This window comes from Oxyura jamaicensis, chromosome 1 (assembly GCF_011077185.1).
Source record: "Oxyura jamaicensis isolate SHBP4307 breed ruddy duck chromosome 1, BPBGC_Ojam_1.0, whole genome shotgun sequence".
NCBI lineage: Eukaryota > Metazoa > Chordata > Aves > Anseriformes > Anatidae > Oxyura > Oxyura jamaicensis.
This window is the reverse complement of record NC_048893.1, coordinates 203786266-203799997: the sequence shown is the minus strand read 5'-3', so window position 1 is coordinate 203799997 and position 13732 is coordinate 203786266. Positions and strand designations below refer to the sequence as shown.

Genomic DNA, 13732 nt, shown 5'->3' with positions numbered 1-13732 from the left:
CTGGGGCAGAAGGGAAGGGGGGAGGAGGGGACAGAGACTCTCCCGCTACCTTTTGGTCTGATATCCTGAGGCTGCGGGGGTATCAAGCGCATTCCCTGTAATTCAATAACAGAAACCTCCATAAAGGCAGCCGCTTTAATGCGCAGAAACACCACCTGTGTCAGAAGCAGGCACTACCCATTAATCAAAGCTTCCCAATTAGCCCGTCCTGCTGCCCCCAGGCGCAGCCGCTCTCCCAGCGCAGGGTGGCTGCTGTGTTTGCAGGGGAGCTGGCTCTGCCGAGGGCTCCGAGATCACACAGGACTCGTCTTTGTTAACGAGGCTGGGGTGGTTTTTGTGTTTCAGCACGGCGCTCGCGCTGCTGCCCCGGCCTCGGGCCCTCTTAGCTCGCCGTCCGCTGTTCGGGCCCTGGACTGGGACTCTCGAGGAATTGGTAACGGCGCCCAGGGGCTCTCCGGCCCGCGACCGGCAACGTGCGGCCAGCCCAGCCCATGGATGGTAACCCGGCCCGATGTCCTCGTGGTGCTGCGGAGAGGTGAGAGGCTGCACCCACGGGGGACCACAAGGAAAAACACCCCGCAGCCCACGCAGGGGTTGGGGAGAGAGAGAACGGCGCTCACTCGGCGAAGCGACGCAGGCGGAACGCATCCCCCTCTGCTCTACAGATGCCCAGCACCCTTTGGTCTCAACGTGCTTCATTGATTAGCGTAACGAAGTTAAGCTCAGAGCAACTGGCCGCGCCCAAGGTTGCTGCTCGGGCCCGTTTGCCTTAAAGCTGCTCCGGTTTTTCCCCCGGCTGGGCTGCTGGAAAACACCGCGGGTGCCCCCGAACCCGGCTGCGCGCCGTATGCTTGCAGCACAGCCACAAGAGGCCGGGCTCCTCGTTTACTCCCCGTGGTTATTTAATTTGTACCAGGGGAAACTCGGCTCCTTGAAGTGCAGGAACAACACCTCAAGAATAAAGCACCAGCACCCTCGCTTGGGAACGTGGCCCAGGGGTGGCAGAGAAGGAAACACCGGGCGATTGAGCTCGCTCCAGGCCAGGTGTCAGAGACGTGGGTCACCGAGTGTTCCTCCAGCCCACAGCCAGCCCGAGCAGCTCTCCAGGCAGAAAGCAACAGCAGCAGGGAGATGCAGGCAGAGGGCTGTAAAGCGCAGGCTGGTGATGTGCCCGCCGTGCCGACCCGCTGTCCCCCCGCCCCGGCAGGGGACGGTGACGTGCCCCCAGGGATGCCTGGACCTTAACTCCCACCGACCGAGGTGGAGCCAGACTCTGAGCTCCCAACAAAATGGGCGTGTGGTGAGGAAAGAAGAGCTTTGTGCCAAGGGCAGCAGCCTCTGCAGCTGAGCTACGGTCGGTCTCCTCAGCAGCGAAAGCTTCCCTCGACACCAGAGCCAGGGGGCACCAGGTGAAGCTACCAGGAGGCAGATTTAAAGCAAATACAGACGCGTTATTCCTTCGCCAGCTATGGGACTGCCTGCCGAGGGAGGCATCCAAGGGCAGCTTGGACAAACTCGGGAAGAAATGTCTTCCTGATATCTGCTGCTGCGCACAGAGGGAGCTTCTGGGTCAGGGAACTCCTGGGGTGCACAGCGTTGGACGGGGATGGGGCAGAGCGGGGCAGTACCCCTCTGGCTGGCTGGCTGACGGTCTCTGCGCTCTGCTGGCAGGACACGGGGCTAAAATGGCCTTGGATCTGATGGCCAGGAAAGCGTGGCCGAGCTACGTGCTTGTGTTTTGTGTGGAGTGAGGTTCCCCAAGCAGTCTGTGAGAGGTGTTTATGCGCAGCAAGCTGTGCGGAACTGCCCGTGAATTATTAATGAATAATATTCTTAAGACAAATGGTCCTGGGAAAAAGATGTTCAAGTGTCATCGTGCTCAGGCACCGTATTTCAGCCAGCAGCTGAGAACATGCTAACGGTGAGCGGCGCAAGCCCTGGAGGCCAGCTGTAACCCTTGGGCTTAGCATGGGGAGAAACCATCCTGAACCCAAGGGCTCTAACTCCGTGCCTGAGAGCCTCCAGCAGCCCTGCCTCGGCACCTGAAGCAGCCCCCCCGAGATGAAGACAAGCTCCTTCTCGGCCAGGAAATGCCTGCAGGCTCTCGCTGGCCTCAGCTCGGATCACGGCTCGAGGAGAACCCGAAGCTGCAGGCCAGCGGGGCGGGCAGCGAGCGCTCCTACCTGCTCCCACCGTGGCTATGGCGCTCTCCTGACCGATGATGTGCTCCTTCAGCCGCTGCTCCAGCGGAAACCTCCGGCGTTCCTCGACCTCCCTCCGGCGCTGCTCCTCCTGGAACTGCGAGGGGGAAGGAGACGTTGGCACCCGGCACTTCCCTGAGCAACGCGGGGAACAAGTGGCAACGCGCGCGACTGCGAAGCGCCGTGTGGTCGTGTGCCCGATGGACAGACAGACAGATGGACAGACAGACAGACAGACAGACGGGCAGACAGACAGACAGACGGGCAGACAGACAGACAGACGGGCAGACAGACGGGCAGACAGACAGACAGACGGGCAGACAGACGGGCAGACCGCTGCTCCAGGTCACTGGGATGCAGCTCGGGGTTGGTAGGAGGCTGGCAGCACCAGCCCCGAGAGGCAGCAAGAGGGAATTGCTGAGCAGCAGGGGGCTGCAGGCAGGGGGCTGCAGGCAGGGGGCTGCAGGCAGGGGGCTGCAGGCAGGGGGCTGCAGGCAGGGGAACGGAGAGAACGGGGCGAGCTTCGAGGGCAGCAGCTGGAAACCTTGCAGCTGGTGGGAAAACCAGGCTGCACTGCTCCTGGGCCAGGATCCGAAGGGAACTGAGATCCTGTCTCGGATTTCCTCGTGAGCTGTTAACCCGTCAGGGACTTGTTTACTTTGGAAAAATAGAGCCCGAAGTGCTCCACCTGTTTCCTACCTGCCAGCACCTCCGGTACAAGGAGTCTAACAGCCCAGAGCGGGGCGAGGAGCGCGGCTGCGCCCTGTGCTGCACCCCGGGCCCCCTGCTTCGCAGACAGGCACTGCAGGGAGCTTTCCTCGGGGTGTTTGCCCCCTTCCACCTCCAGCTCAGCAGAGAGCGGAGCCTTTTACAGCCAGCGCCGTCAGCGTTGCTTCCAGCCGGGCTGGGTGCAGAACGCACAACGCGTGCGGCGCCTTCGCTTCTCAGACCGCAAAGACACGGAGGGGGTGAGGGGGGCAAGCCCTTGTTCTCCTGGGTCCTGACCACGTCGGAGCCGTGATTCGGATGTTCAAAGCCCCCTCCCAGCAGCAGGTCACAGACACCAGACACGAGCACATCTCACGTTCACAGGGACTCAGATGCCCGGAGTGGGGGCAGGTCTTGGAGTGCGGTGACTTTCTAGAGCAAAGAGGACAAATCCCACAGCCCCTTTGCCTCGTTAGGAAACGCTGCAGAGCTTCCTGCTGTACCCTTCTGATCACGGCCAGAGGTGGCCTCTGGTCCATGGCCAGGGAAATCACTCTGGGAGGAGCTGCACTGAGCGACGGGGATGGCTCACACGGGACAGTGACGTCCCTGCGGATCCCTGCGGAGCAGCACGGGTGGGCCAGACCCCAGCGTGCCAGCGCTGAGCGCCCCTGGCCTCACCGACATCGCGGGGCTCCGGGCACGGCTCCGTGTCTTTCTGTGCACCTTGGCAAATCTTTTCTTCCTCCCTCCTCTTCTTCCTTTCCTTTTTTTTTTAAAGTGCAGAGAAGGTGATCCCTGCCGCCAGGGTGCTGAGTGACTCGCATGGGCTTACGGAGAGCCGGGACGGGCAGGACGGGACGCGCCTCTGCTGCCACGCTGCCTTGCAAGGAGCAAGACCAGCGTCAGAAACATCCCTGGGTAGGAAGAAAGCCCCCTTCGTGAGCAAAGGCTGCACGGTCACAGTGCTTTTTCCGAGCTTTCCCACCACATTTTTCTGCTCGGGATGAGTTCTGGAGAAACCTGCCGTTGCCCCGTGCCACCACGGCTCCAGCGTCCCCGTGCCAGCAGGAGCCTCGCGGCGGTGGGCAACGCTGAGTGCAGGAACCTTCGCAGAAAACCTACAGCTGGGGGGGGCACGGCATCCTTCACCTCACGGGAGGAGGTTGTAAGATTAAAGGAAGCCAGGACGATAAACTTCTGGGTCTGCAAACCAAGTCGGGGTCGTGGAGAAAGCGATGCCCGGGTTCCAGCCTTTGGGCAGGACAAGCAGCACACCACGACCGGGTGTGCTTCCAAAGCTCCCCCAGAGGCGATGCGATGAAGCGGACATGAGGTCCAGCTCAGGGAGTCCTCACGCCGCTGCCTGCCCGAAGGGAGCTCGGGGAAAGGGCACCGACGTGCTCGTCCGGGCTCATCGCCTCCTTAGAAACCCTTCAGCAGCCACTGGCAGAGAGAGGAAAAACCCCGCAGGGTGGTCAGGCTGGGACTGCGCTCGTTGGAGTGTAAGACCCGAAGCAGAGGGGCAGGGTGGGAGCGTGGTGCCGAGTCTTGGCGGCTGAAAAGCGAACGTGCCTGATGCCTTCCAGAGCTGAGTTTTAGCCGCGGCACCGAAGGGAAGGGAAATTTTGAGGAAATCATCTTTGAGGAAAGCCTGAGAAGTCCCTAAGCATAAATTTCAGCCCCTGACACTCAGCCGGGTGTGCTGGGGAGCAACAACTGAACGGGCAAAGGAAGAACCCGAGGAACTGAGCTCAGTCCTCAAGCCGTCGTCCTGGGGCTGCTCTCAGGCCAGGTGCCCTCAGAAGATGTTAGCTTCAGGGCTTCTCCCTTCCTCTCAGCCCTGTAATATCCACGCCAGCGTACTTGGCCTTCACCTGCAGCGCTCAGCAACGCGAACCAGCCCAAGAGCCCTCGCTGGCAGCAAGCGTGCTCTAGCAGCGTGCTCAGGCGCGCACGGGGCTTTTTTAGCAGGATAAAGGAAACCGAAAATAAATTAAAAATACATATGAAAACCCCTTGTTATTCTGTCACAAGGATATGTAAATAAAATCTATGGGATGTGCCCGCCCAGTAATAGTTCTGCCAATTCATTCTCGAGCAGTGATTAAAACGAGCAATAAATTCTCAAAGACTCTCGGTGGAACGCAGATCCTGGGGTGGATGCAGCCCCGGGAGCACCGCATCCCCCCCAGCTGAATATTCATCACGGGCTGCCTTGACTGTCTTCTGTTTTATATACAAGTACAATCATCTTCGTCGGGAGCATCTTTGCAGATATATTTCCTCTCTCCCCTCCGTCTGTTAGTCAAGCATAAAAACCAGTGCAGCTTTTTCAGGCTGGTTGGGGCGGCTCTTTGCCGGTGCTGGACCCCGGAGAGTCTTTACCCAGCAGATAATTCCTCCTCCCTGCTCCTGCACCGACCCCCAGTACTTTATTCTCAACTTCCCTTCCTTAAAACTTGCCTGGAGAGCTGCCCCGCAAGCACAGCTCGCCAGAAGCCGTCGGCTCTGCAGCCGCCTTCCCCGCTCTGATCCAGCACGGGGAGCACGGAGGAAGGAGCGCCGTGCCCCGCGCTACGGACGCGGGATTTCTGGTCGGGGAACGTGGCTTTGAGGTGGGACTCGGGCACGGGTGTTCCTCGGCAAGCACAGGCCGTCCAGCAGAGGTGACTGCCTGGCAGACTTACGTGACGGTGCCTGCTCCACGTGGTCATCGCCACAGTTTAAATTCCCTTCATCTTCCATGCACGGGCGAGTTTTTAACCTCAGGTTTCCAACAGGCAAGTTCAAATTCCAGGCCTGCAGAGCAAAATCTGAGGCAGGCAACGTCAGGGGAAAGCAGAAGCACGCCTGGCCTCACCGGGACTCGGTTCCTGCTGTAGCAATCTGGTGGCAAGCTCAAATTCTCTGCTGAGAATTTCAGAAGCTGCAGTAAAAGAGCATCCCCATCGTACTGTGTTCTCGCCAAGCGCTTGCAGGACGGAATTGCTCGTCCCCGTGTATCTCACTGCCAAGTGAGACCTGTCGGCATGGAAGAGAAGGCACGCAGCCACAGCTACAGCTCCGAAGGACGGCGGAAGGTCCTTTCTTTCCCCTTCATGCATCATCTCATCAGTTCACACAGGCTTCCTCCAGAACAGCGCGGCATCTTGGGGGTGTAGGTGTAAGGGAGCCAAGGCAGCGCTCCACGGCCGGCACCGGCCCTTGAGAACTGTTCTTACACTGGAAGAAGAACGAGAAAGCCACCCGCATCTCGGGCTCACCTTCGTCTCTGACGCTCTCAGAAGGTTCATCACCTCCCCCTCACGGGCGTAATCCAGCGGCGTGTGTCCCATCTCGTTCTTCTGCAGGGGGTTGGCACCTGAGGGCAGGAAGGAATGGGAAAGGTCAGGGGAGCAGAGCCCTGGGGCAGAAGGAGCACGAAGCGCATCCTGTGCCCCCCGCGCGGGTCCGAGTCCCCTCGGCACCTTTGCTCCGGAGGGAACCGGGATCAGCGGGGGACGGCGTACAAGCAGCGGTTGCACGCGCGGCTGTGCGGGGAACGAGAAAAGGGGTTGTCACCCCTAACAATCGGCTGTCGGGGACGAGAGCGCATGGGCGCCAGGGGAAAATACAGCCTGGGGGAGCCATGTGGGACCCCGGTGGCATTGGTCGGACACGCCGTCCCTCCGCTGTTATTCCAGGCTGGAGCTGGAGCTGGCTGTGGTCTGCTGAGCAGCTGCCACCGTGAGCCACAGAAGTGGCTTCTGGGGAAAAATCGTTCTCTTATTCAGGAATAAATCAAAGAAACGCCGTTAACAAACCCCAAAGACCAAACTGCTGCAGGGAGTCATGGAAACGAGCCTGCCCAGAGCTCCCCGTCCCCTTCCCAGACATGCCGGGCTGCAGGGGAACACAGAGAGCCCAACTGGTCCCAGTTGGTGCGGGGGGAAGCAGCAGCAAGCACGCGGAGGCAGTCCTGGGCAGGCTGGGCTGAACCCCTGGCAGGGTGCTTGAGCTATAACCTCGGCATCCCGGCGGATCCGGAGCGGCAGAAGGCACCCAGCCTTGAGGAGAGCCGGTGGCGGTGCTGGGCAGCGCTGGGGCGCAGCCTGAGAACCAGGGGGGTGATGGGGACCGGCAGCAGGGCAGGGAGGGCTGCCCGCGCCTGCGCCCGGCAGGGAGGGACGGGAGAGGGACAGGAGCTGCCTAAAAGCTGCCCGGGTGCTGCCGCGGGCTCCCGGCTCCGCAGGCAGCGTGGCAAACACCTTCTGCCCCGCTGCGCCCCGGGGCGATGCGGCTACCTGGGCACACGCGGCGCGGGCGGCAGCCTCTGCTCCTAGAGCGTGGGGATGCGCCGAGCACCCCGGGCGCTCTGTAAAAGCGAGCAGCAGTCAGAATATATGAAAGAGGAGAGAGGGCTGCGCTACCGCCAGCCGGGGAGACGAGCCGTTCCCGAGCATCGGCATCGGGGATCTATATTTGCTTACAGAATGAAAAATGTGCTCCATAAACATTCGACACGGAGTAATTTCTGTTGCGAGCCTTGTCATTGCGAATCAAGAAGATGATGGAGACAGGTGAGATTGCACGGGGCCGGGGCCCGCCGTCGTCCCTGACAGAGGCAGAGCTCGCCCCCTCCCCAGCCCTCCCGGTCCCCTCCCCGCCGCGCAGGGGGGCACGTCCGGGGCTCTCCAAGCGGTGACATCCTGGTGGCGAGGCCCGCTTTCATCTCAAATGAAGGCCGAGGTTCGTTCGGCTCTTCCCTTCTCCTGGACCTATCAATAATGGCTCTCCAATATTGGCCTAATCCCCCTGTTAATGGCTTTGACGACTTGACTAATTGCCGCAATAATTGATAGAACCCGACTCACGCGACTGGTCGATTCCCACCTCCAGTACCGGCAGCAATAAAATATTACGCCGCCATAAATAACGGTGTCACTTTGCCTGCTAATAGCACGCCGAAGTGGCCACCGCTTCATCAGCGCCCCGGCCTGACCTCCCTCCTCGCCGCCCCCTCCCCGCTGCCCTCGCCCACCCCCGCGGCCGCCCACGGGCCGGGCGCCTCGGCCCCGCTGCGCGCGCCCAGCGGGCTCCGGCCTCGCCGGGCTTAATAGGAGGCCATCCGTCACCTCCCACCAGCTGTCTGGGGCTGGAGATCGACACCTGGGCGACACCTCGGGCTGTGCGAGGCGGCCGCCTCCTCCCCCGGCCCTCCTGCACCTCCCCGCTCACATTAGTAGGCCCCGGCTTATCATATTTGATAAATAGCGCGCCGGCTCTCGCCCAGCACCCGCGCGGCGGCGCCTCGCTGGAGCAGCTGCGTAAGGTCACTCATTGGGGAAATATGTTGCTGTCAGCCGTATCGAACAAAGTTTAGTGGAGTGACAGGCCTCAATTTTTCAAATTTTATTAACTCCGTCCTCTTAACAATTTGTCTTGAATTCCTTCGGATTCCGGGTAACTGTCAATAGAGCGCGGGGCGCGGCGGGCGCGGGTACCTCAATGCGTCGGCACCAGGGGGAGCGGGGGTCCCAGCACCCTCGGGTGGGATCCTCCGGGGGGAGGCAGCGTGGGACCCCACCGTGGTGCTGTCCTTGCTCCCTGTCCTCTGTCCTAGCTCCTTATCTTCCATCCTTGCTCCTTTTCCTCTCTCCTTGCTCCTTTTTCCTCTCTTCCATCCTTGCTCCCCGTCCTCCATCCTTGCTCCTTGCCATCCATCCTTGCCCCCTGTCCTCAGTCCTTGCTCCTTGTCCTCCGTCCTTGCTTCTTATCCTCCATCCTTGTGCCCTGTCCTCTATCCTTGCTCCTTGTCCTCCATCCTTGCGCCCTGTCCTCAGTCCTTGCCCCCTGTCCTCCATCCTTGCCCCCCGTCCTCCATCCTTGCCCCCTGTCCTCAGTCCTTGCCCCCTGTCCTCCATCCTTGCCCCCCGTCCTCCATCCTTGCCCTCTGTCCTCCATGCTTGCCCCCCATCCTCCATCCTTGCCCCCTGTCCTCCATCCTTGCCCCCCATCCTCCATCCTTGCTCCCCATCCTCCATCCTTGCCCCCTGTCCTCCATCCTTGCTTGCTGTCCCCTGTCCCCAGCCCCTAATCAATGTTCTCAGCCGGGGCCTGGTCTTGCAGCCATCCCTGTGTCACTTGTTAGCTCCTCAGGGTGCCTCCACCTCTCCCAGGTCCTCACCAGACCCCGCAGAGGAGCGCACCCGGCTCAGCGTCCCCGCAGCTCAGAGCCCTCACGGACGTTTGAGCACGGACCAAGCCCTGCGCGGGACCGAAGCTCCCTGATCCCAAACCCAGGCTCGGCCCCATCGCCGAGCTCCTCGTGGGTGGAAGCTCGAGACACGAAGCTCCTGGACGAGCTTTGGGACGGGATGGGGCACATCGCCCGTCCTCGGCACAGCGCGAGAGCCCCAGGAGGGATGGAGAATTCCCAGGGATTGCCTCTTACATCTCCTCGGGCTCAGCCTGGCACCTCCTCGGCCCCCGTCGCAGCCCACCCGCCCGCCCCGTGCTGCGGCACGCTGGGGAGGACGCGGGGAGCACCCCGCTCCCACGTAGCACCCCCCTGCAGGACCCAGTCCACTCCTCCTGGGGCCTCTCCACCTCTCCACGGCCCTGCTCAAGCACCAGAACAGCGCGGGATTCACCGAGGAAGCCGCCCGTGTCACCTGCTGGGGCTTACAGAGTGTCATCAGCCGTCAGCTTTGACAAGGGATGACATTGTTATTGCTCCGCACGGCTAGTTAAAGTAATATAAAAGGACTCCTGTCCTCCCGAGTCTTCGGTGATTGAATTAGCATGATCACCCCTTTTTCCAGGAACACAAACCTGTTTTTAAATCAATAGGAGGCGTATTTCACAAGCGCCTTTTAGCATACGCTGTTAATGGGGAAGTGGCCACCAGAGCCTGGTCCCTGGCACCCGTTTTCTGTCGGGTACCTGGCAGGGACACGCTACCGGGCACTGCTCCGCTCGCAGGCGGCCACCTTCAGCCCCTGCTGCCGGGTCAAACGAATCTCCCCAGCTGCTTGAATTCCAGCGAGAACACACGCTGCCCCACGAACAGCCTCGAATCGCACCGAGGGGAGGCCAAGAACAAAATCTTCAAAGGGCGCACGGGAGGAGAATCGACAGGGACCAGGGGCGGAGTGGTGCAGGACAGGAGTGACGCTGAAGACACCACTAAAGGACACAAACGGCTGCAAAAACCCTCGTGGCGTTCAGGCCATCGCTACGGAGGGCGGCAGCCTGCAGATTTGGGATAGAGACGGGATGGGCAGGGGCACAACCAGCACTGCAAGGAGAAGCAGGTCTGGCCAGGCTTGCGTCTCGCTGTCGGAAGGGTTTTGCAAACCTAGCTGAGGCCCGCGGATCCACCGCGCCGAGCAGCTGGAATCGCTCATCAGTGGCTCGTAAGATCCTCATTAAAAATGGGAGCATTTGTAACGCGATGATAGCACACGCACCAACGGCGAGGTGCAAAAAGATTTCGCAGAGGGTCCCCACGCGTGCCGCAGGATCGGTGCCACCACCACGAGCGCCGGTTAACGCTGGAAGACGCAGCCGGGAGCGCCTGGGGTCGGCATCTGCTGCCCCTCGTTGCTCCTGGTGCCGCTCCAGCCTCTCCGACGTGCGTTTGTCCAGCACCCCGTGCTAGCTCTTGCCCTGCCTGGCCTGCCTAAGACCTCTCTCGCCCTCTGGCCTGGCTCGTTCTGCTCTCCCTGCTGGGACTCACGTCTCCTCGGAGCCTGCATCCCCACAGGTCCGTAATTCCTCTCCCAGCCTGCAGAACTCTGCGTCTGCCTGCACTAGAGAAAAAAAACGCCTCGTGCCTTAACCAAGCACGCTGGCAGCTCATCCTCTTGAGGATTTGTTCCCACAGCTTTACCCAGCCGCCACCAGGACCAGGATTTTTAATAAGTTGTAACACATCCACCACCAAACGAGGGGATGGTGCCTCAGCGGAGAGTTGACATGGCGAGGAGAGACCCCTCTACACCAGAAACAGGCTGAAGTTCCTGAGGAGGGTCAGGTGCTGATGGGGGAAGGTGAAAAACAGCAAGGAGGAGAGGTCCTCGCTGCGGTGCACAGCGCTCACAGACCTCGGGAACCAGAGCAAGACGAGGAGCGTGTCGGCTCCCACACACAGCAGCCAGGTCCCGACCCAGGCTGTGCAAGCTTTAGAGGAGCCTGGGGGAGCGGTGACGTTAGGTGCTGAGGAAAGGCTGCAGACCGATGGATATATAAATCAGTGGATTGTTCCTGCTGGTGACACAGAGTTTGTACAGGGATGAAACGTCCTGGCTGGGCAGGGAGGGACAGCAGCAGGGCTTCTCTGAGAGACCGGAGGATGGGGGGCGCTAAGAACAACCGCAGAGACTGCGAGGGCAAAAATAGGAAGAAATCGATAAATGGGTGCGAACCAGAGGGCAGGAGGTGCCTCCTGGAGCAAAGAGCCGGACAGCTCATGAGACAGGCAGTCTGCACTCAGCCCTGGATGGAGCAGAAGGCTTTCTCCAAAGCCCCGGCTCACACGCAGCACGCTGCAGCAGGACGTTTCTCATGCTGAACTGCGTCTTTAGCAAGCTCCTGCCAGGAATCCATTGCCCAGTTTTGCTCCAAGGGAGTACAGAGCCTTGGTAGAAACGAAAGCCAGCCGAAAACGTTCAGAAACGTTGGCATTAAAGGCTGAAGAAACCCATGCTATGTGTCAAAAAGTCTGTTAAAGGGAAAAGTTATGATCTTAAAAATCACCCTTTGGCAAGAGGAGGACAACAGAACAGAGCACTTGCTGGAGGAGGCTAAATGCGAAGCTGCAGTAACGGAGGACAAGAAGGACTGAAAAGAAGCCCTGGCTTCAGGAATAAAACCCAAAACCTTTTAAACTGTACCAGAAACTGGACGGCAGCCAGAGAACGTGAGCTGCACTAGCTGATCAAGTTGTAACCCGAGGGCTCAGAGAAAAAATGTTCAAAGGCTGCTTTGCAGAAGTGGTCGCCCCACGCCCAGCCTCAGATCCCTCTGTGGGTGGCTGCGGGACCCGAGCGGTGTCTGAGAGCCGCGGAGCTCCTCGCCCAAGCAGCAGGCTGCTACAGGACGGCCCGGAGATAAATAACGGCGTGAAAACGAAGGACACGAGCGAAGGAGAGGAAAGGAGGCTGTCCAGGGGCACCCAGGGGGTCGTGCTGATGCTGCGGGGTCAGCATCTGTGAATGCCGGGAAGGAGGGCTACCCCGACACGATGACGAGCACCAAAACCGATCAGAGCTTGTTGGCGGACAGGGATGAGCTGGCAAGTGAAACCCAACTCGTGGAGCAGACGTAAGCCAACGCCCCCACGGAACAATCGATCGCAATTGCAGACAAGCAGCGACAGGCACGGAGCCGCCCTTCAGCAGGAAACCAGGCCTCGGGTTCTGTGGAACATCAACTTACTGCTGAGGCCAGGCGAGAATTGCTTCGGAAAGGAGAAAGAACAAACTGGGAAGGGTCCCGGTGCCCGCCTGTGCCTCGAGGGCTGCGCTCGGTTCTGGGCCCCTCGTCCCCCCGGAGCGGGGTGCCGCCGGCCTCCCTGCCGAAGGGCTGGCTGCTGCAGGGCAGCAGGGGCCAGAAGGCAGTCGGATCAACTCCGGGAAGGAAAACCACCCACGGCTGGAAGGGCAGAGAGCAGCCCCGTGGGTGAGGCTGTCCGGGGGATGGCTGCCAGGGGGTTTCTCCTAAGCACTGTTCCCACCCGCGGGTCGGACACGGCGTGCGCCCACCCTCGCTGCCTCCTTTGGCACAAGCAAGCGGCGCCCTGCCTCGGGCCAGCAGAGGGGGACGGGGTGGAAGACAGCGAGGAGGAAAGGTGGCAGAGCAGCGAGCCTTGGGAAGGGCTGGGAGTGCCCCACATCTCCCGACCCTCTGCCCACGTGGCACCCTGCGGACACATCCTGGGGGTGGCTCGGTGTCCTTGGCGGGTGAGATGAGGCAGCACACGAGGCCACGGCAGCGGTCAGCGTACGGAATGCAGAACGCTGCTTGAAATTCACAGCAGACCCTCCACAATTACTTGGTCTCCTTCAGAGCTGTGACAAAGGCTACTGCCTCCGTGGACTCTTGCCCAGAGACTTTGACTCTGCTATAAAATCACACAATTCAGCAGGATGACCACATCACGGCACCGTGGACGTTGGAAGCGACCTGGAGGCCATTTGGTCCAAGCCCTGCCGAAGCAGGGGCAGCCAGAGCAGCTGAAATCTGCTTTTAGGGACCTCAGCGGAACTCAGCAGAGCTGTGCCCAGCGCACAGGTACAACCCGGCCAGCACCGACCCCCAGCAGTAACAGCACGGGGCTGGATTTCTCTTTGAATGCATAAAACAGATGCATGGCAAATGGGAAGGTGGCAACAGAAAGAGAAAATAAATTAATGTGTGTTAAATATAAAAGTGTTGTCTTGGATCTGCTTTCTTACTGGTATCGCACTGCACGGTGCCTGTGCTTAACATTGAAGCGGCGGGGTACCCAATCCCCCCTCCACACACACACAGCCTGAAGCAGAGCACTCACAGCCTGCAGCGGGTCTTGTGCACGCTGAGAAAGCAAAGCCAGGGGTCTCCTTCCCAGTGCCACGGCCTGTGGGTGCACACGGGGATGTCCCAGAATCAGGGCATGGCACGGGGGAGCCGCTCCCAGCACTGGGGGACCCTCCTGCAGTGCTGCTTTGAGCAAGGGCTCTGCTGCTGCTGCTGCTCCTGGCATGGCACGGCATGGCACAGCACGGCATGGCACAGCATGGCATGGCACGGCATGGCATGGCACAGCACAGCACGGCATGGCACAGCATGGCATGGCA

At 60.5% G+C, this 13732-nt stretch overlaps 1 protein-coding gene across 1 annotated transcript in view; it reads right to left on the bottom strand.

Annotated features, from left to right (window-relative positions):
• The window catches only part of CLPB (caseinolytic mitochondrial matrix peptidase chaperone subunit B), an 88855-nt gene that overhangs the window by 19721 nt on the left and 55402 nt on the right, over nucleotides 1-13732 (bottom strand). Inside the window, exons 7-8 of the mRNA XM_035339697.1 lie at nucleotides 6176-6273; nucleotides 2184-2298 (exon numbers count right to left, since the gene is read on the bottom strand). Coding sequence (XP_035195588.1) covers nucleotides 2184-2298; nucleotides 6176-6273 — 213 coding nt within the window. The remainder of the gene's footprint in view (nucleotides 1-2183; nucleotides 2299-6175; nucleotides 6274-13732) is intronic.